The sequence below is a fragment of the Ambystoma mexicanum genome, chromosome 9 (assembly GCF_040938575.1).
Source record: "Ambystoma mexicanum isolate Mex_15411 chromosome 9, UKY_AmexF1_1, whole genome shotgun sequence".
Taxonomy (NCBI): Eukaryota; Metazoa; Chordata; class Amphibia; order Caudata; family Ambystomatidae; genus Ambystoma; species Ambystoma mexicanum.
Window position 1 is genome coordinate 610,677,180 of NC_090931.1, and position 21,916 is coordinate 610,699,095.

The 21,916-nt window shown below is 46.5% G+C and overlaps 1 protein-coding gene across 2 annotated transcripts in view; it reads right to left on the reverse strand.

The window, feature by feature from the left end:
- ANKRD13B (ankyrin repeat domain 13B) overlaps window positions 1-21,916 on the reverse strand; it is a 598,589-nt gene that overhangs the window by 190,430 nt on the left and 386,243 nt on the right. For both annotated transcript variants that reach the window (XM_069615263.1, XM_069615264.1), the window contains exon 2: window positions 15,473-15,608. In XM_069615263.1, coding sequence (XP_069471364.1) covers window positions 15,473-15,608 — 136 coding nt within the window. The remainder of the gene's footprint in view (window positions 1-15,472; window positions 15,609-21,916) is intronic.

Sequence of the window (21,916 nt, forward strand, 5' to 3'; positions counted from 1 at the left end):
CGTCTGGGACACAGGCTGCAATAATGAAATGACCCAATGGACACCTACAGCGATGGGAATGGTCTGCTCTCAGGCCTATGAGCAAATCTGCGCATTGTCTGCACGAACACATAGTTACATATTGTTGCTAGTGACAGGTACAACGCGAGCTGGGAACAACGATGGTCCCAGGCTGGGGGGCTTGCGGGTGGACCAATCAGAACATGGGGGCACTCATCACTGACGCCACTAACATTAGCCAATCATTAGGGGTCTTCGTGTAACAATTTTCAAGTATCTAATAGAAGGGACAACCCAACTATACCACCTGACTCACCCTCAACCACTAATAATGTTCTCTATATGTATGCTGTACTAACCCTACCACTCGAGGAACCAATCCAGAGTGGTGATAGGTTTTTCGCTAACTTTCCAAGGTGACGCAAGTAGCGCATCATACTGAGGCAAAAAGGGCCTGCAAGCCCCACAAACTTTAAGAGTCTGGACGGACGTGTACGATCCTAGACCCATCCCTGCCGTTGTTCAATAACAGCAGAATCACCTTGCTTCTTGTGTGTGTCTCATACTCATTTTTGGGAACACGGGAGGAGTTGGGGCTTCCCAGCCCAGAGGGCCGTGGACGGCTCAGCCGACCCCGGGATAATCGCCCCGACATACCGCTCCTGCTGTCTGCTTAAATAGTGTGAGGCCAGCAGTTCTGTGCCCCCCTCCCCATTTCACCGGCTGCAGTGGTCACCTGACTTCCTGCACCAATCGGTGCTTGTCTTTTCCCCAACGACCCACTCTTGAAAATTCCCCCAAAGTCATTCCCCCTTTTCCAACACGGCTCTACTGCTGTTTTTCTGCTGTGCTGTGGGTCTGGAAATTCAATTTCTTGCTGTCCTGGTGAGTTCTGAGCTTGTCTGCAGTACTGGACGTTGTTGGGTTGTGGTGAAGGATCAGGGGTCAACTTTGTTGCTGTGTTGCTGTTTCCCCTTCTGTTTGAATCTCAACCTGGTTTTCTTGGCTGCTCCTAAGTGGATTCTGAGAGTTGTAGTTCTGAAATAGAAAATAGAGAACTGTGGCCAGCAACTGTATTGGGAGGCACTGGGAGACCCAGCGCTGTGCCATTGTTGACATTTGTGGCGCAATGGGGTTTGGGGGACTGGGGACCCCCCAACTTGCACTTCACATATCGGGGTCTGGTTTGGTTCTGATTTTTGTTTTAGTGAGCCTCCTATCCCCCCACTTTCACAGTGTTATGACCCTGTCACATATTTTAAATACCCCCTACTTTTGAAATACCACCTAATTATGAGTTGGGTTTGAATGAGATATTTAGTAATACCAAACAAGTGATGGCTGAAAGGTTTTGAATGAATCTAAAACACTGGAATTGCACTGGGCAACCTTCCACACCAGCGTTTTTTACCCCGCCAGCGCCATTGCAAAAGGGGTCCAGCCCGATGCAAATCAGTCAGGTACTGCTACCAATGGGAGCAGTCCTGACCAAACTGCCATGCCAGAACCCCTCTGCACGGAAACACAAGCAAGCCCAAACATGTTTCGGCCTTGTTGGGCCTCCTCAGTGAGGTGCAGCTTGGTTCCCTATGGTGCAGCGAGCAAGGGACCCACGTCTGGGCATACCCTCTCTCACATATGGATACAAACTAAAACCACAAAAGTGATGGGTGGAAGGTTTCGAATGAATCAAAACCACTGCCATTGCTCTGGGCAACCTTCCACACCATCGTTTTTTAACCCGTCTGTGCCATTGAAAAGGGCTTCCGCCATATGCAGGTCACTCAGGTACTGTCACCAATGGGAGCAACCCTGCCCGAACTGTCAGGCCAGGACCCCTCTGCATGGAAACACAAGCAACCCCAGACATGTTTCGGCCTAGTTGGTTGGCAGGCCCTGACTGATTTGCATGTGGCTGGACCCCTTTTGCAATGGCGCTGATGGGCTAAAAAACAGTGGTGTGGAAGGTTGCCCAGAGCAATGCCAGAGGTGCAGATTCATTTGAAACCTTCCACCCATCACTTTTTTGTTTTTAGCATGGGATATTTAGAGCATGTGGGTACATAGGAAGTACTGCGGGCAATGAATGCTTCAAGGGTTTAATAACTCGTGAACATGGCACACAGCACTATGTACACCATGCAGAAAATATCCCAGGCAATCCCAGCTCATAATTAAATAAGTGTTATATAATGTGTTACCTGTGTTTACTGTTATAACCATATTCATGTTCAAGAGCCTCCGGAGGATAGCTCATGGCCAAGGCTTGCCCTCGAAACAAGACGACACGGAGCAACACAGGTTGGATCCCCGGGTCCGTGCTTAGAAACCTGTGGGTATTAAGCGCGTTATAAATAACCAATTACAAATTACAATAACAATAATGAGGTCCTCGGTCTCCAGTTTGGGTAAAAAATCTGATAGATACCTAACAATGGCAAGAATGTTCGCAGGAGTCTCGATAGCTATTGTCTTGTAATTGGGAGTTTTATAAATCACTTACTTTCACCCCGTGTATCTTAGCGCTATAAAGAAAATCGCACGGCAAGATTTAGAAATAATTAAAAAGAATTAGCATGAACTGAGCCACAAGGTGCTCAGCCTTTTCCTACAGATAAAGTGATTATTTTCTGTCCGTAAATGGGTGGGAAGAAGATTTCACTGATTCGCTGGAGTCACAGAAAAGGAGCTAGCGCCATCTCTTTACCTGCTATTGTCTCGAGCTGTTAGAAGTTCGGATTTTGTATTTGTTTAATATTTATATCGCGCACCAAACCCTGAGGTAACTGGATTGTGACCATAAAGAACGCGTGGGCATTGGGGTAGCACTTTCTCAGTCAAAAAGAATGGATTGGAAGCCTGTAACGTTTTGTGAACAATGCACATCAAAAATGCCCAGTTGCTTTATTGGTAACCGGAGAATAAATGTCAAACGCATAAGAAATGTGGTCCCATTTTCCCAGCTTCAGCAGCATTCTGACTGCGGTGCCCTGTACTCTCTGCAGGCGCTGAACGCCCAAGATAAATGCTGCTCTTAAAATCCCGCCTGACGGCGACGTGATAGCGGCGGGAGAAGATTCCTGAACCTTCTCAGGTGGGAAATGCTGGTCGATTCCTAACTTCCTCGGCAAGAGTCGCACAGGGGCCAACAGTATTAGTCCAACAGGTGCTGGGATTTATGTTTTTATATGGAGTGCTGCCCAGTGACAGAACCTCACCAAAGTTATGGGGGTTGTTGACAACAAGCGCTGTTGCTGAATCAGTGCGCCAAGACTTTCACTGGAAGTGTGTTTTCAATGCTGGTCATTGGGCCGGCTCTCGGCGGATCCGAAATCCAGTACCAGAAATGGAGCCGGATCTCGGGATCCGGCCAGAGTCAGCCGCCCAAGACAATGAACTGCGCTGGAATACTTAAAAAAAAAAAAAAAAACTCACGCGACAGCAGCATTGCCTTTTACCGCCGGATTTGGCACTGGTTTGTAATGCACAATGCTTACTACATGTACAACTGATTCCTTTCAGTTGTACATATAGCGAGCATGGTGCATTACACACCAGTGGCAAAGCCGGCAGTAAAAGGCAATGCTGCCATTGCGGGCGTTATTATTATTTTTTTACGTATTCCAGCATTGCTGCATGCACACTACGAGACCCGCCCCCTCTAGATCACGCCCCCTCGGACACGGCCCCCAAACTCCTCCCCCACCCCGGCCCTTGTGTTGTGGGATCCCCCACCACATTTTTTCCATTTCCACCACTGTGTGTTTGGTGGTGGAGCATGAACGTGTGGCAAGTGTGTTAAGCAGAAGGAGTGTATTGTGTGAATATGAACATTTGTGTGAGTGAAAGAAGGGTGACTGAGTACAAGGTGGGGGGAAGGGAGTTGTAGTGCAGAGGAGAGAGTCACAGTGTGGAGGAGGGAGTTGTAGTGCAGAGGAAAGAGGAAGAGAGGGGCCTGAGAAGGAGTCAGTGACATTGGAGGGACATGGGAGGAAGACGCAGGGAGTAGATAGAGTGAATGTTGGGAGAGTTAGGAACAGGAGAGTAGTGAGAGGAGAACATCAGGGGAAGCAGGAGGAAAAGGAGTAAGTGGATGAACCGAAGACAGAGTAACTCGGCAGAGCATTACACTGGCACTATCCGCACATCCCATTCAAACACTAACCACTGGCTAGAGTAGGGAGAGCTAGGAAGTCTCTGAGAAAAATTAGTTAGAAAAAGGCATTGACCTTTAGGTATTTCCGGTCCAGCATTAGGCAGATTCTAGACAGAAGGAAGACACATTCAGTGGCCCTCATGGTTGGCGGAATGGGTTCCAGTAATGGTGCCGGTAAACCCATTCCGCCCTATTACGAGGTCTCCTCGCGGGACCCGCAAAGGGTGCCTGGTAAAACCAGGCGTCCTTACCGGGTCCCGCGAGGAGACCAAGGAGCTAACAACGGGCCCGTTGTGAACGGGCCCGTTGTTAGCTCCTTCCCCATGCCCTATGGGGGCTTGAATGGGAATGGGGATGTACCCGGTCCGGGTTCCTCGGACGAGGAATTACTGGGTCTGCCAAGGTTGGGATGGCCCAGTAAGTCCTCATTTGAGGAGCCCGAGCCCGGTATGCGGTAAGGAGGCAACCATGCCGCTAAATGCGGAATGGTTACCTCCAACCTCGTAATGAGGGCCACATGTACTAACCCAGCAAATAAGGACAGCTGGACTAGAGTGCAGTGGCAAATTTAGGCACCTACAACAATCTTCAAATAAAAACCCCTGAACTGCCTCTGAACATCAGAGTGATTCTTAAGCCATCTGCAACATCACTTTTGCAAGTGAATCACCTGGTCTAAGTTATATTTATTTACTCCTCCTTTCCTGTCCATGTCTTGACTGGGCATGAACCCATGAAGAAGCCACAGATCCTACAAGCTGCCACCGAGAGGAAGAATCCTCCATGATATAGTTGTTTTTTCATTGATGTTAGTTGACCGGGAGAGGTAATCACTCCTTCATTGAAGGATTGCTGATAATGCGGCCAGGTTGGATCATCAACTAGATGTAATCTGTCAAATTGTAAATTCAGCTACATTTAAAAAAAATGGAAATCTGATTTTAGATATGTCCCATGTCCATTGCTATGACCAAACAGTCACGAATGTTGGCGCACCTTAGACCTTAATAACGATTCCATTTGGCTACACAACTCTTCTCCTGAATTCCATTTCGGGATGTTTTTTAAATTGCATTTTGAAATCCACACCGGATTTCCAAGTCTTCTTCAACTTGTGACAGGGTCAAGGAATTGACCCTGTCAAAAGGGGAGCCCTTAACTAAAACCCCCATCTGTGTCTTGAATGCTATTTACGCTACCACCGTCTGTCCACCGATGGCTTTCAGCACTGTATCTGGCCACTGTACTTTCTATTCTTTTACAGAACTACCTGGACCAGAATGCATTGCACCCCCTGCAAAACAACTAAACATGCAGTAAACGCAAAACTCTACAAGTACCATAAACTGTGAATTGGCACCACAATACAAGTGTCCAGCTCCACAACAAAGCCAACAGCTTACTGTGCCAAAAGAAAAACGAAATTCCAGACCCGCAAGCTGAGTAACCATCGAAGGGCAGGACAACGACTGATATGCAGTTGATATGTAGTGGAAATTTCTCTTCTATGAAAGGATGGTGAGCTAAAGCCTCTGGTTATTGGCCGGTACAGAGTAACCCCCAGGACCCTAGGGTAATCCAGATGTAGAACCCTTGCTCATTGTTCTTAGAGAGGCACAGCTCCACCTCACTGATCAGGCCCAACCAAGCTGAAACACGTGCCTGGGGTTGCTGTTGGTACTCTTGTTCAGAAGAGAATTGTCTGGCATTTCGGTGCTGGACTGCCCTTGGGCAGGACAAAGACTGGTATGTGGTGGACATTTCTCTTCTGTGAAAGGATGGTGACCTAAAGACTCTGGTTATTGGCCGGTACAGAGTAACTCCAAGGACCCTAGGGTAATCCAAACGTAGAACCCTTGCTCACGGTTCTTAGAGAGGCACAGCTACACCTCACTGATGAGGCCCAACCAAGCTGAAACATGTGCCTGGGGTTGCTGTTGGTACTCTTGTTAAGAAGAGAATTGTCTGGCATTTCGGTGCTGGACTGCCCTGTGGTGGACATTTCTCTTCTGTGAAAGGATGGTGAGCTAAAGACTCAGGTTGAGACTCTAACCTGGAAAATAGGCTGGTAGAGGGAAACTTCCAGGACCCCCCCTTTGTTTTTGTATGTTAAGTAGCTTTGGGTTTTCACCCTAAATTACTAGGGTAATCCAGAGGTGGAAACCTTGCTAGAATGGCACAGCTCCAGTATAGTTTTCTTTAGAGAGATTTTCTTATTACATGGACTCCCCTTGTCTATCTTGTTGGACCGCGGATCCCAATATACCTCATTATTTTGGAAGACTCTGCCAGTTACTCAGTATTGATAGGGCCTTATATTCGGGTTACCATCCCTAGTCCAATGAGCAAACCGAGCGGCTCAATCACCAAGAAGTGTTAAACTGCAGATATATGTACATCCTTTGTATAAACGGTATAAACAGTAAACTTAAATTAATTCCATCTCACATTTGCTATAGAAATCTGCATCACATAAATCCTGTTTTAATCCATATATGACATCTGCTTTATTGCAGGCCGCAACATTTCGGAACTGTAGCAATTTATCATTAATTCATTGGTGCAGATATTTCACTGAAAAAGCTTGTGCCATGGAAAAATGCACCACAGAATACTGGGACCAAATATTCCTACAGATTATGAGCCTCATTTCAAATTTGGTGGTCATTTTGTGGCAAAACTGCTGAATTATCGCCAAACTTGATTACTGTTATCGCCACTTGGTCCCACGGATTTACATGAGGTGGTAGGGTGATGTTAATCCCCATCTTTGGAATCCATAGGGATTGGCAAAATCACCAGAATTACCACCAGTGACATTCCCACTGGCAGTAATTTCGCCAATTTTGGGCAGTAAGGTGGAAAAAATCCTCCACCTTAACACCAAACTATAGTACGGCGGTGCAGTAATGCAGTGGACATGGAATTACCATACTTGTAATCAGGCCCTATGTGCCATACAATATGGTGAAGGCAATAAAAGTAATCCTCAATTATCTCCTAAAATTAAAACAGAGAAATAATCTTTGAAAATGTGTTCTATTCACTTCTTTTTGGGTAAGGCACGTCGCTAAGGAGTTGTACACCATGCGCATACGGTAGCCATTGATATTTTCTGCTGTGATGTAATGGCTTTAGTCTTGATAATACCCAGAGGCGTTGTGCTGTGCTCTTGATTGCTTGGAACGTCACTATCCATAATATTCAGTAATAACCAGAACAGCCAGGAATTATTTTGTTGATAATGCAGAGACTTCCACCACTCTTCTCCCGATAACACTGAGACGCTCTTGAACTATGATTTTAATAGGAACGTGGTAAGTGTTTTTAAGGTCCGGTTGATGTGAGATTTACCTCTCTGGAAAAGCTAATGAAGTAGAGCACATACATAAGAGCCTATATTTGCACAGTGCATACCAAGTAGCCAAGAGACTATGTTGGTCAGTAAAACATTGTGCGTATTATAGGGACTGAATATCAGCAGGAAGCAGAGCCTTGGCTGTTACAGCCATATTTCGTAACTGCTTTCTATTTGTTTATAGATCACGCATATCTTTTACCAAAAAGAAAATTATCACAGAATATGTATCCACTGTTGTGGGGACAACGCGTTTGCCGGAGTATTGGCACAGGATATCAAGAACAGCTATGTTCTGCAGCCTTGTATGATTTTTCTGAAAGTGGGCCAGTGCCATATAACCATCACTTACTGGAGGGTGGGATTCTGTGGAAGGTGGTTTGCCTGCACCTTGCCAGTATCCATCCTACTTGCCCAGGAGGGAAAAGGTTGATTTTAAACTTAATGGCAATTTCATCATAGGCTTCACTGCTAACAATGAAAAGAAGTCCCAGTAAAATACTACTGGCAGTAAAGCAGCCCTGCTAAAATTAACTGCTACTATACTTGTGATGAATCAACTTGCGGGGCACCAGTGGTCCGGGGGTGAATATCGGTTTCAAACCATCAATCAGCCCCACACCTGTAATACACCAGAAGGGATCCAAACAGATTGGAAAACAAGTAAATTATAAAACCTTTTTGTCCAATTTTGGTAACATGGACGGAACGGCAGGCTTCTCTCTGCAAGGTTGTGGATCATTGGTTAGTTGCAACAAAGCGAAAATACAATTATGACCCAATGATAAAAGGGACTGTCCAGTCAAGGTTGTATAAAAAGGTCTACTTTATTATTACTACAACAGACACTTCTAGCACACTACAATTAGAACCCACCCTGTAAAGGAACACAGAGGACAGACAGTTCCACGAAAGGCAAGGGATGCACTCTGGATACTGACAAGAGGGTAGGTGGTGAAGTAATAAGTCTTATAGTTCAAGATTATTTGGTTTCAACACCAAAGGGGCAAAGGATCGTAACTGTCTCTAGGGGCCTTCGGAGAAGGGCCAGGGGGGCAGAACCACAATGTACCTGGTGCTGAAGGAGTTCTTGGTGGTCAACAGCGTTGAGGCGGTTCCAGGGCGCTGTGCAGCCATGAGACAGAGTTAGTGGCGGAGACAGCTGTGGGTACCAGGTGGCAGGCCTTTCGGCAATTGAGGCTGGATGGATGTCGGCAGGCTGTACGGCGCAGCAGCGCGGGGCCAAGACTCATTTTGTCTGTGCTGGTTGGTGGATCTGGAATGCTGGTCGAGGAGTCTTGGACGGCTCTGGTGACTGCGGCGTGACAGCAGTCAACAGTGCAGCCGGATGCGGTTCAAGGACTCGACTGTCTCGAAATTGCCCTTAAAATGTTGGACGCTGGATGATGTTTGTGTGGCACTCCTCTTAGCTTCTTCACAGGGCTTGTGTCCTTTCAAGGCAGATGGCCCAAAGCTCAGGGGGGTGTTATAGCAGGAAAAAGCCTTGTCCTTTGTCCAGAGAATCTCTGGCACTTCCCACCTAGGAAGCTTGCTGTCAGAACATAGCAGGGCACGCTGTGTGCTGGCTGGGTACCGATTCTGGGGCTGCTGGGTAGGTCCTCTGAGGCCGGTATCTCCCTCTGTTCCCTGGGAGATGTTTAGGGGAGGGATCTTACTTCCCTCTTGGAACTCCTGGCCTGCCTTCGTTGGCGAAAGATGTAAGGTAGACTGTACCTTCAGCTCGGGTCCAAATGAGTCCTTCTTGCTGCTTTTGAAGTCTTCAGATTATCTGATCAGTGAGGGGCTCAGCCCTCTTTTGAAGCCAAATGGGAAAGAGTGATTGGTGTAGGCTAAACTCACCGTAATGAACCTATCCTGGGTCCCCACCAACAATCTTCAGTGATTCTTCAGGTCAGAATCAGAGCACCTGGCACTAGACAGGGGAAGGATGACAACATATTCGTCCATCTTCCTGTCTGCTGTACATCAAAATGCCTGCCTAATTAACTGAGCCCTATGCAGCGTTTGGTCACAACATGGGCCTCCTTTGAAGTAGGGAGTTGCATGCAGACTTTCGTCTCCTACAATTCACATACTTCCCTGCTCTAAAAGGAGTCGTTCCAGACAGGACGTTCACTGCCCTTTCATATCAAGGAGGGGTGTCAGTACCAAGTTGACACATTGCATTATAAAGAGGTGTTGGTGTCTGGTCTCCATTGTCACTTCCTGCACAGAGGCCTTCCCTGAGGCCTGCTAAATAAAATTCTTCAGTATTTGCTGACACCAGCTAGGTTTGATAATGGAGATGCAAATCCATGGGGCCTTGAAATACTAATCAAGCTGCCCATGGCCAGAGGCTTTTGATGTGCCCACAGCTGTCAGCTACACATGAAAGGGGAAGGCAGTGCTGGAAAGCTGTGTCCTCCCAGAGTACATGAATATTTTTCTGCTGTGGGGTGAGCGTGTAAAAGATGTGCAGGAATGGCCACACATATTTTCCAGAGGTTGATCACTCATCATTCATTCTTTTAAATAAACAAAAGAATCAAATAGCCCAGGCGAGCGCACTCTCCCTGTTACGGATGGTCAAATTCCTCACAATAGCACATCTTTTGGGAAGTACTGGTAATGTCCCACTTACATTATAGCAGATCAGCTAGAAGGTGATGGTATTAATCCATTAATTAATATGGCGCTCCTGCTCCAGACATGTCCATGCCTTTGAAGGCAATCATTATGAAAAGTGCAGGAAATCTCTCCTTAAGAATATGAATAAAAGCAAGGCAGAGCTTGTGAGAAATGCTTGCAGGTTCTCACACGGTTAACTAGTATGCTAACCTACACAAGAGGGCCGACAGGGAGCTCAAACTGCATGGCCACGGGGCACTTCATTATTCGCTCTTCTGCTGACAAAGTCCAGTTTCCATGTTGCCTAACATGTACAGTCATACGTACAGCGGCGGCATATCCTCACAAGGAACACTCACTATCAAAAGCAATCCACAATCCTCTCAAAGATTGTGACCTCTGTGTGTGTTGAAAAACCTTTGGCAAACGCACCTCCTTTCACCATCTCCGGGGTTTCATCTGAAGTGTCACCAACTTTAAGCTTCACAATGACCTCACTTTATAGAAAGAATAATCAACAGGGCTCTGAAAGCTGAAGAGATTACCGGCAAGACTGCAAGCTTCCATGAGCTATATGCCCTTATTGCAAGAACAAAACACTCCAGGTGCATATTAACTGCACCTCCCCCTGCTGCGATCAACCAATAAGAGCAGGGGGTGCTACAGCACCCCCCAGGTGGCACCCCTAGCTGCAGCGCCACTGGAGAGGTTCCAAGGGTCCAGTATCACATGTTCAACCAGTAGCTCTGCATTTAGCTTCCCTTTGCAGCTCTTAATGGAAACTTGGCATCTCTTAGCGCCATTCGAAGAGGTATGTCTATTTCCCGAGAGTTTCACCAGAATCTGGGTGATACGATATGATAACGCGCCTGTACACAAGTCTTTCTAGGCGCATAGTGTTTAACTATGCTGGATGTCACCAGCATAAAAACATACATGTTCAACCTCAACCCAGGCTGAATTTAGTATCCTCTCCCCTGCTCTCTCCCTCCGTTGCCTGACCCTTGTTCGTCCTCTATGTGCGCTCTGAGGCCCACCGGCATGTGGCGCGTTACAAACATTTAAATAAATAAATAAAATAGTTAAAGATGTCAATCTGAGGGCGGGTGTATGAGCTGAAAAACAGTGATGAAAATGTTGATTGCTGTGGTACTCCACTTCAGTTGTTTGTGGGGAGATGAAAATGTGTCAAGCTCTTTCCAGAAGTGCATGATTGGACATGGCGGAAATAAACCCTTTTAAATTGGCACCTCGTATACTCTGGCCCTCCAGTCTAGAGAGGAGTATCTGATGATCGATGTCCTCGTATACTCTGGCCCTCCAGTCTAGAGAGGAGTATCTGATGATCGATGTCCTCGTATACTCTGGCCCTCCAGTCTAGAGAGGAGTATCTGATGATCGATGTCCTCGTATACTCTGGCCCTCCAGTCTAGAGAGGATTATCTGATGATCGATGTCCTCATATACTCTGGCCATCCAGTCTAGAGAGGATTATCTGATGATCGATATCCTCATATACCCCGGCCCTCCAGTCTAGAGAGGAGCATCTGATAATCGATGTCCTCATATACTCTGGCCCTCCAGTCTAGAGAGGAGCATCTGATGATCGATGTCCTCATATACCCCGGCCCTCCAGTCTAGAGAGGAGCATCTGATAATCGATGTCCTCATATGCTCTGGCCCTCCAGTCTAAAGGGGATTATCTGATGATAGATGTCCTCATATGCTCTGGCCCTCCAGTCTAGAGGGGATTATCTGATGATCGATGTCCTCATATACCCCGGCCCTCCGGTCTAGAGAGGAGCATCTGATAATCGATGTCCTCATATACTCTGGCCCTCCAGTCTAGAGAGGATTATCTGATGATTGATGTCCTCATATACTCTGGCCCTCCAGTCTAGAGAGGATTATCTGATGATCGATGTCCTCCTATACTCTGGCCCTCCAGTCTAGAGAGGAGCATCTGATGATCGATGTCCTTCTATAGTCTGGCCCTCCAGTCTAGAGAGGAGCATCTGATGATCGATGTCCTTCTATAGTCTGGCCCTACAGTCTAGAGAGGATTATCTGATGATCGATGCCCTCATATACCCCGGCCCTCCACTCTAGAGAGGAGCATCTGCTGATCAATGTCCTCGTATAATCTGGCCCTCCAGTCTAGAGAGGATTATTTGATGATCGATGTCCTCGTATACTCTGGCCCGACAGTCTAGAGAGGATTATCTGATGATCGATGTCCTTGTATACACTGGCCCTCCAGTCTAGAGAGGAGTATCTGATGATCGACGTCCTCGTATACTCTGGCCCTTCAGTCTAGAGAGGATTATCGATGTCCTTGTATACTCTGGCCCTCCAGTCTAGAGAGGATTATCTGATGATCGATGTCATCATATACTCTGGCCCTCCAGTCTAGAGAGGAGTAACTGATGATCGACGTCCTCGTATACTTTGGCCCTCCAGTCTAGAGAGGATTATCGATGTCCTTGTATAATCTGGCCCTCCAGTCTAGAGAGGATTATCTGATGATCGATGTCCTCATATACTCTGGCCCTCCAGTCTAGAGAGGATTACCTGATGATCGATGTCCTCGTATACTCTAGCCCTCCAGTCTAGAGAGGATTATCTGATGATCGATGTCGTTGAAGGCCACTGGTAGATCAAGCAAGATGAGGTCTCCTGCACCGCACCCTTTGACCTCCTGCCTCAATTGGCCCACGATAGCCATTGCTATGAGTCCAGTGCTGCATGCAGATCTGACACCACAATGGGCAGATTCCTCCACAAACACCGGCAGCTGCTGCACCACTGCCCGTTCAAGTAGACAGAGCAGGTGGGAAACAGGGAGAAAATTGCCCAGGTCCCTTGTATTGAAAAAGAGCTTTTTCAAAACAGTCTCATCACTGCTTATTTCCACGCCAAAGGAGTGTTTCCATTATTGAGAGAAGAATGGACTAGTGGATATATTTCATTTAGTTTTATTAGGAAGACATCCTTGTCTGCATTAAGTAGCATTAAATCCCACAGTGTTAGGTGGCATTAAATCCAGCAGTGAGCCTCAGCATTTAGATGAAGTGAAAATAATATTAAGTGTCTCTTCTTCTCCTGCAAGCAATCTGAACGAGGCAAGTATCTGCCTGGGTTCGCTCAGAATTGCAAACCCATGAGGGCAATTTAGATTGACTTTGTCGGGAGCTTGAGATAATTCAAACATGATTTATTTAAATTTTGTGAGCAAAAAAATAAGCAACTCGGGCCCACCAGATGTTGGAAAGGATCTGAGAACAGTTTTCTTAGGTAATGTTGGTGCATTTATATGATATGATAGGTTATTTATAACGCGCTTAAAACCAAGAGGTTTCTAAGCGTGGACCCGGGGATCGAACCTGTGTTGCTCCGCGTCGTTTTGTTTCCAAGGCGAGCACGTTGCCCCGCAAATCTCGCCCGTGCTTGATTCCAGCTTCAATTACCAGCACCCGGCATGTGTAAGGAAGGAGCTCTTAATGGCTCCCAAGCACGGCACGCAAAGTGAAACTCAGCCGCCTGGAACTGTGGGAAGTTCAGTTCCCTATCGATCCAGGGGATGTATACGATTTGGCCCTGGCACAATTGTACATGGCCGAATTGACTGTGGTCAATTCGGCCGTGAAGACAATTTTGCTGCGGCCAAATCAGGCCAAATTTCAACCCCTCCACAACCCCCAAACCACTTCCCCACCCACCCCCTACTTAACTTTTTGCCGTCCACTTTGTTTCTGACCCTGCGGTGTCAGATCCATCCCTCCTATGTAGGTCGGATACGACGCCCCAGGATCCGCTTTTCTTTTTTTTTCCTGACAGCCACCTTTTACTTGTTCTCATGGAGCTCTGTAAAGTGTTTTATTGGGTGTAATAATGTCTAAAGAAGTTGAGAATCGCTTCTCCAGCGAGGCTAATACCACATTAAGATCTGTAAATTGTCAGCATTCAATGTACTAATGTAGCATGAGTTTCTCACAGAAGATGTCTCTATTGTCTGGTAGGTGACCGCTGCCCAAGTTAATAGTCCTGCGGCAAAGGTGAGTGCCTCTAACGAGGGCAAAGGTCACAGAGCACACAATCGAGCCTGATGGTAAGGCCTCTAATGCTACGAGAGCTTGTGCTGTGGGGAAAAGTGCAACTTACCTGGGGCTTCCTGAGACACTTCTTGCCCATCTCCCTGATCAGTGCCTCGAGTGTACACGTCACAAAGGGAAGCTTGGAATGCAGCTTGCAAAGGTTGTTAGAGCCTTCACTCCGTATTTGCTTATTGGTTGGAGAGCGGGAAAGTAATCTGTGACACAAACTAAGGAGAAGCACAGAATGCAGGCGTCTACTATGGTTAGAGACTGGATTCCTGGGAGCTTTAAAACATCAGTACCCGGCACGACAAAAAAAAGAAAATCACTTACCTCTGGTTGGCTGGATTCCAAGCCTTAGCTGATGATAATCCCGATCACGCAATGGCATGCAGCTCGCTCCCATCACTAATGGCATTTTCGTTCCGGTATGGCTGCCGTAGAAAAGGAGAAAGGACTACTTGTAGTCTCTTCTCCCTTTCCATGGCAGTCATTTTTTGTTTACTTTTTTTTCAACTTACTTCAATGGCTGCCATGGAAAGGGTAAAGGGACTACGTGTAGTCCCTCGTCCCCTTCCATCGTGGCCATTTTCTTTGTTTATTATGGTCACCACGGAAAGAGAAAACAGGCTACATTTTCTGGCCCCGACTGACATTTTTGAAACTTTTTTTTTCCGGCTGCGAAACACAACGCGTCTAATAGCCGGGAAAAAAAAACATTAGTACCCTGGTTTAATAGGCGGGGGTACTAATGGCCCTGTAACTGTGGGCCCCAGGGACATTACCTTAGGTGGTAATGGCCCGCTGTCTCGGGGCTTATTGCCACAGTATTTTACTCACTGTACAGGCGCCTAACAAGGAAACAATAAATAAATAGATTCCAAACTTTCAGATTGCCAAAAGTGAAAACATGATCTAATAATGGTTTAAGAAAAGTTACAGCTTTTTGGTGATGTCGTCTTATCTGTAGATTTTTCCATAGTATAATTGTTGGATTTGTGTCCGTGAATCAAATGATATATGTTTACCATAACCTGCTTAAAATCTATCAATTTTATTGTGAGAGCATCTTTGTGCTGTGCTGTAATCTCCAATCCAAATTCTTTAGAGTACAACCGAAGTGTTCCGCCTTCCTGGAAAGGTTGCATAGGTAACCAAGCCTGGATCCATGGCCGGAATCTGCATTTTTTTAGCACTGAGAAGGGTAGCAGGGCTTAGAGCCAGCCTGGGTCCTACCTGTCCAGCCGCTGCGGTTCTCCTTGTTGACATCAGCTCCATGCTTGAGGAGCACCCGGGCGCATTCAAGGTGCCCAAGGGTGGTGGCGAGGTGCAGGGGGGTGCGACCGCGGGGGTCCGGCAGATCAATTTCCACCTGCAAAAGGAAGACAAAACAAATTCTTTCAGAAAAACTCTGCTATCGGCACCGTATTTTCTTCCATTTTACTATGTCTTTCCAGGTTACAAAAAAAAGCAAACTCTGATTTAAAAAAAAAGGCATTTGCAAAAGAACTAAGCAACCCATTTTGGCTGACCTTCTTTCTGTGAGGTGTGTGTTTATTGTCCTATTGAAGGAGCAAGCCGCATTTGGGCTTCTTTCTTTTTGTATGTAGTCCAGTGTAGGCTCGGACATGGCCGAAACAAAAACACAAAATGCTGATGGAGGTTTGTTTTTTTACGGTCAAAGTGGGCCACTTTTTTAGCCAATGTGGGCCAGCTTGATGAGTTAATTCACTCTGCGGCTAGTAGTTTTGGGCCGTGTTGCTGAATAAATATTCTTTAAAATGCACAATTTGCATCACACTTTATTGAAAAACTCCCCCCTGGTTACTATTCAAACAGTGTCACAAAAGGAATGAATATCCATTCGCATCTGTGGGCCACTATTTCATTGGTGCCCGAGACAATTGTATGACCTAGTCTGACCCTGGTCCAGTGGAGCATAGCATGATATGGTATGATATGGCATTTATAACGCACCTATATACAAGGGTTTCAAGGCGTGACGAGGCAAGGAAGGGGGAACAGAGGGAGGACAGGGACAACAATCTTACTAGGCCAAGTGACATTGAGATCGTGTGAGTGCAGGGGAGGGGGGAGAGGAAAAGTGGCGTGGGAAAGGGGAGGGGTCAGTGCTGTACATGGGATCAAAACAATAACAAGAAGTGCTGCCAGCAGATGGCCCGTGCAAGGGTAAGTGCAGAGAGTAGGTGTCCAAAAGTGCATGTAGGGGGACTGTAGGGTTACAGATACAGACCCAAGTGCAAGGATTGCCGGGAGGCAGTGCGGGTGTGCAACTATGCGGGCAGGGACCTGGGCCCGAAATCAGAGGGTAGCCAGGTGACCAGTGCAGTGTCAGAAAGGAAATCACCAGAGGAGAAGAAGAGAGAAGGCAGAAGCCAAGAGGAAGGTCTTGAGGTGCTTCCGAATACAGCCCTCTGGGACATTATTAATGGCCCTCCAAGTCACATGAGCTTAATGATGAAGTGTTGTCTGGCCTAAAGTCAGTCAGTCACTAAATCTGTCAAGTCAAGTGAGTGAAGTCTCTCTGGTCCAGCTTTTGTCTTTTACATTATGATACCTGCAGTTTTATTTCTATATCCAAAAATCATTTCAGTCCCATAACACAAATAAATAAACATTGTAATGCTATTAAAATACTGTTTATCATGTGTTACAGGAGAAAAGTCATAATAAAAAAGAAGACCTTAAAACCAATGTTTTTTAACTCAAAAATGCTACTGATGCCCATAGCACCTGTTAATTATGCGCCCAGATACCCTAGGGTTAGGTGCGCTTTTACAAATAAACTAATAAATAAATCATTCCCATGGATAGCTCGGCCCACTGTATGGCACCTGTGTGGTAAATTCGCCCCTCCATTGAAACAAGTTATGCACCCTGCTCTAGACCTTCACTTGGCATTTGTCGGAGGTTGCTTCCCCAAGTGGTGGAACTCCAGGCTTCCTATGGATGCTGGTGGTGGTCTGAGAATAATGTATAGGGGTGCGGTACCCCATCGCCCCCATTGAAAAGGGGCTTAAAATGGCCCTGTGCAGTCCTAGCCATAGAAGGGGTTGGCAGAGCCTCACAGCCCCAGGCATGTGCAGCACAGCACATGCCCATGGCTGTGATCTGGCACTCCTGAAAGATCTTATGGCTCGTGGAAGTAGGATTTAGACAAAGCGGTGATCAACAGGTGACCCTCTGCCGACAGTGGAATGGGGGTGGGGGTGCTGATGGTTTAAAAAGCAGTGTGTTTGCAAGCATGCAGTGTTTGCAAATGCGGGGCGGGTCTAAAGCCAATGGGACTATCGGGGAGGGGTAGACAAAGCATAGAGCAATCCATCGGGAGGCGATTTGGCCAATGGATGGACAAGAGGCAATTGGGAACTCATTTGTGGAATTTCCAGGGGCCACGAGAGTTACATAGGACAATGCAGAGTGCAACGGGGAGCGGCAACTCAGGGGCTGATGGGATGTGACTTGGAAATGACCTGGTGGCGCTGTGTGTGCTGTGGAGCAAGAACAGCAGCTTTACTCTGGGGAAACCGGAAATATGGACAAGGCTAAGCACAGGATGTCAACAAAACCGGGACCCAAACGTCTCCTGAAGCTCGCACAAAGACGAACCAAGAACAGGCCATGTCTAGTGTAGTCAGATGAAAAAGCAGAAACCGACACGCCTAATCATCGCACCTGTAAAGCAAACAAACAAGCACAGGTTCAACTAGTGCTCTTTGATCACTCTTCATTAATATATGATAGCACCTGCTGGGAAGGCCTAGCGTGCTGGCCACAAGGGCCGGCTGACGTGCAGTTCCCCTACTGGGGTTTGGGAAGCAAACTGCTAACCTCCTAGGCCTTGGGCAACAAGCAACAATGCAACCCCCTCCAAAGCAAGAAGGGGCACCAGTGCTCAGCGGGATGGGATTTAGAGCAACACTGACCAGGGCACAAAGCCCACACGCCAAGCCGGCCGAGGTGCATCAAAATAAGAGAAAAGGCAAGAAGCAGCAAAGATAGTAGCAGTAAAGGAATCACGAGTACCAAAAGGCCCTGCACTTCAAGCACTTTCAGGCACTGTGATTGCTGCTTCACGCAATCCCACTAACAGAGATGCAGCCAATCAGACATCAGGTGCAAGACCCCTTTACAAAAGGCCTCATGTATTTGAGTTTTATAAAGCACGAGCCTAGCTAGGAAGCAAAGGAGCGCTGTGCATGTCATAGAGGGTAACACAAGGTTTGGGGAGGGGATTTACTCCAGTCATGGGGGTGAGATGCGATCCGGGAATGAAAGGAGCCTACGTTGCACTTGAGTATGGATTGAAGAGTAAGGTCTTGAAATCCTTCTTGAACTGCAGCCTGGATTGCCAACGGGATGGTGTTCCAGTAGGCAGTCGTACCAAGAGAAGTCATGTTTCCTGTTATTTTTAGTTTTGGATATTGGGTGGTGCTTGCACCACCTATAAGCCGCAACTATTGCATTAGAGTACAGATAGGGAAAATGGCATATGAGGAGCGACACACAGCTTGTAGGTGTTCTTTGGTTATTTACCCAACCATTGACCGCCCATTCCATGCTAATCCCCATCACTATTCACACCCAGTTCCTGCCCCTCCCTGCCCAAAACACCTCCTCATGGGAACTCTTTCAGCTCGCTTTAATCAAGCATCACATCTTGCACTAGAAGTGCCTGCCAGTGTTTTTTCAAAGCAGTCTTTAAGAGTTAATGACTTAATTGGAGCTGTAAACTTGCTACTGATGTAATAAACATTTCTTAGCCAAGTCTGCCCTTCAGCCACTCGATCTATAAGCATGATGTGTCCTTCAATGAAGTCTTGTTAAAAACAAGCATTGGCAAAGCCACCAGTGTCTGTGCCTGTGTAGAGAATGCAATAAGTGGGTGTAAGAGAAGGTTGCGTGACTGGTGGGTGAATGAGTATGAATGTGATGGTGTATTTTTGAATGTTCTGGGTGGGTGGGTGTGTGCATGTGCAGAGAATGCAGTGGGCGTAGACAAGAAAAGGTGTATGAGTGAGTGACTGGTGGGTGAATGAGTATGAATGTGATGTGTGTTGTGAATGCAGTGTGAATGAATGTGAGAGGAGATGCATGTGTGTGTTAGCCCCTGGAAGAATGGGGATAACTAGAGAATTTTTGACACATCCTTTATTGCCTTTGCATGTTTTACTGGTATTTTTCTGGCAAAGCCAAGTTCATGAGTGTCATTACCTGGCTGAACTGGCATTTTGGTGCAGTCAGTCTAGCCATTGCTTACTGTGGCATGACATTTATTACTCAGCATCTTTAAAAAAGCAAGCATGATAAGTAGTGTTACCTCGCTCGATTGATGTTTTGGTGTAGCAACCTGTATATTTTTTAGTGTTACATGACTTTTTATCAACTGAGCGTATATGATGAATCAAGCATGATAAGAGTGTGTATGGGTCTAGACTGGCTTACATTGGAACCAGTTTGGACAGGTTTTCATATTGTGAAATGTCACATTTAATGGCCAAATCAACGGGAGTTTGTTCTTACATAGAAGTACTGGCATATATTGGCAGAACCAGTTTTGTGCCCCTTAAAGCGAACAAGAGTATGGTTTTATATGGAAATACTAGCCTATGTTGGTGGAGCCTGCATGGAAATGTATGGGCACAGCCAGCATGAACATGTTTTTTATACTGGCATATATTGCAGGGACCGGCATGATAATGCATTGGGACATGCCCTGTGGACTTTTGGTGACTTGCATCTATTGTACTTTTTTCATGATTTACCCTACACTCTACAAGACCGATTGTTGGCCTTTTACCCACATTTTCACAGAAAGTGTGCTGTATAATGGGTCATTTTAACCCATTATTCAAAAACATTTTCTCAGGGGAGGGGGAAGAATCCCCCCAACCTCCAAACCCATTTTTCGTTAGTTCGGGCTCCCTCGCTACTCTGGGTCACAATAGCATATTTGTGTTAAATATATACACCCTCCAAAACAACAACTCACCAGCCACCACCGGCGGCTTGAATATTTGTGGACCAGGCACCGCCCCCCTTATTTCTACGCTATGTGAAACATTAAAACTTTGATTAAAAAACATATTTACTTCTTTCACTTGCAGTCTTGCGTGCCCCTGCAGCGGCAATATCATCATGGACATTGCACACACGTGGTGGTCCGGGCCGTGCCCGCCCGTGGTGTGGCGTGACCTGTTTTTTGTTAAGGAGCTTGAGTGGGCCCCCACAGCATGGACCGCAGGAGGGCCCCCACATTTTGTGCTACACCATTGTCTGACAAAGGGGTAGTGTGCAGTGCACGCATTGAAGTCTACCAGTGAGTCCCCGGTTGAGAAGAAACGTGTGGGTGTTTTCAATTTAAAACAACTTTGTTATGCCATGAAAAAACGTTTGCAGCAATGATATCACATTAAATGGTGGGGGCTTTTTAAGTCCTCTGGCACCCAGTATTACGGTTAGATAATACAAATATGGGGAGTTTTGGGTATATTGAAAGAACCTTTCCCAGGTATTATACTCCAGCAAAGATAACATTATCAGGTGCACTCCTCTCTGTGCACGCAGACCAGGCAAATAGGTTTCATCTATCGTAGGGTTAGCTGACTCATAAATTCATTTATAACCAGGGAATGTTGTTAATACTAAATCCTGGTCAATGATTTAATACTCAGGCCTTGCTCATGCAGCATTTTGCTCTGGGTAAAAAGCAGTGCACGCCTCCCCAGGTCAGTGCTTTTTTGGCTTGTTTAACACAGCAACACCACAGATAGCTAGTACTTCTGTGTCCATTGATCTATAGATGTTTCATACAATAGCTGTAGTCTGTGTTAGAGATTTCTGTTACTCTGTTACAAGTACTGCATTATGTATGTTTTACATATAGACCCCACAATGAACATGGAAAAGGACATTCCCCAAATGTGTGATCGTGGACAAATCATGCCTTCCTCTGTGCCACGATTTCTATATATGGCAGAAATGAGAGTGCCTGGAAACTTGGGTGCTTGATGCATTTGAAAAATCTGAAGGTCATTTGCCATCACTTCCTGTGATGCCACTTGGGGGAGGGGTCACACGACATCACAATCTGTGATGTCATCAGGGGATTAAGGGTCATGTGATGTCACTTCCGCTACCCTTGGCATTTGAGTGAAATAACGTCCCTGGTTGAAGTTTCTGTATTGGGATAGTCCCCTTGATTGCCAATATTCCATCACCTGGTAGGGCTCATGACTCCCGATCCCATTTCCCCTGTACTGTTTGCCGGTCTGGATTCTGGAACGTGATAAGCAACCAGAACAAAAGTCCATTGAAGCCAAAACACTTCTTTGCTATTCATGTTTATCCAAATCAAGCAGTTTTAATTGTCTTTGCAAAGCAGGGCTTGCATTAGCGGCGGCAGCACCCCGGGCAGTGAAAGAAAAATGTGTCCCGCGCCCCTGGTCAGTTCCGGGGGGTAGGGTGCAATTTGTTTTTTTAACTCCCTGCTCCTGTGCTACAGCAGGGAGATAATAACTGGAATAAGGCACTGATGCTAATGCATGGGGCCCTAGTCTAATGAAAACCGCCCACTCCCGTGCCAGAGCGCGGTAGTACCCACTGTCCAATAGGCGCCAATGCGAAAGCATCAGTGCCCTATTGTAATGTAATGCACCC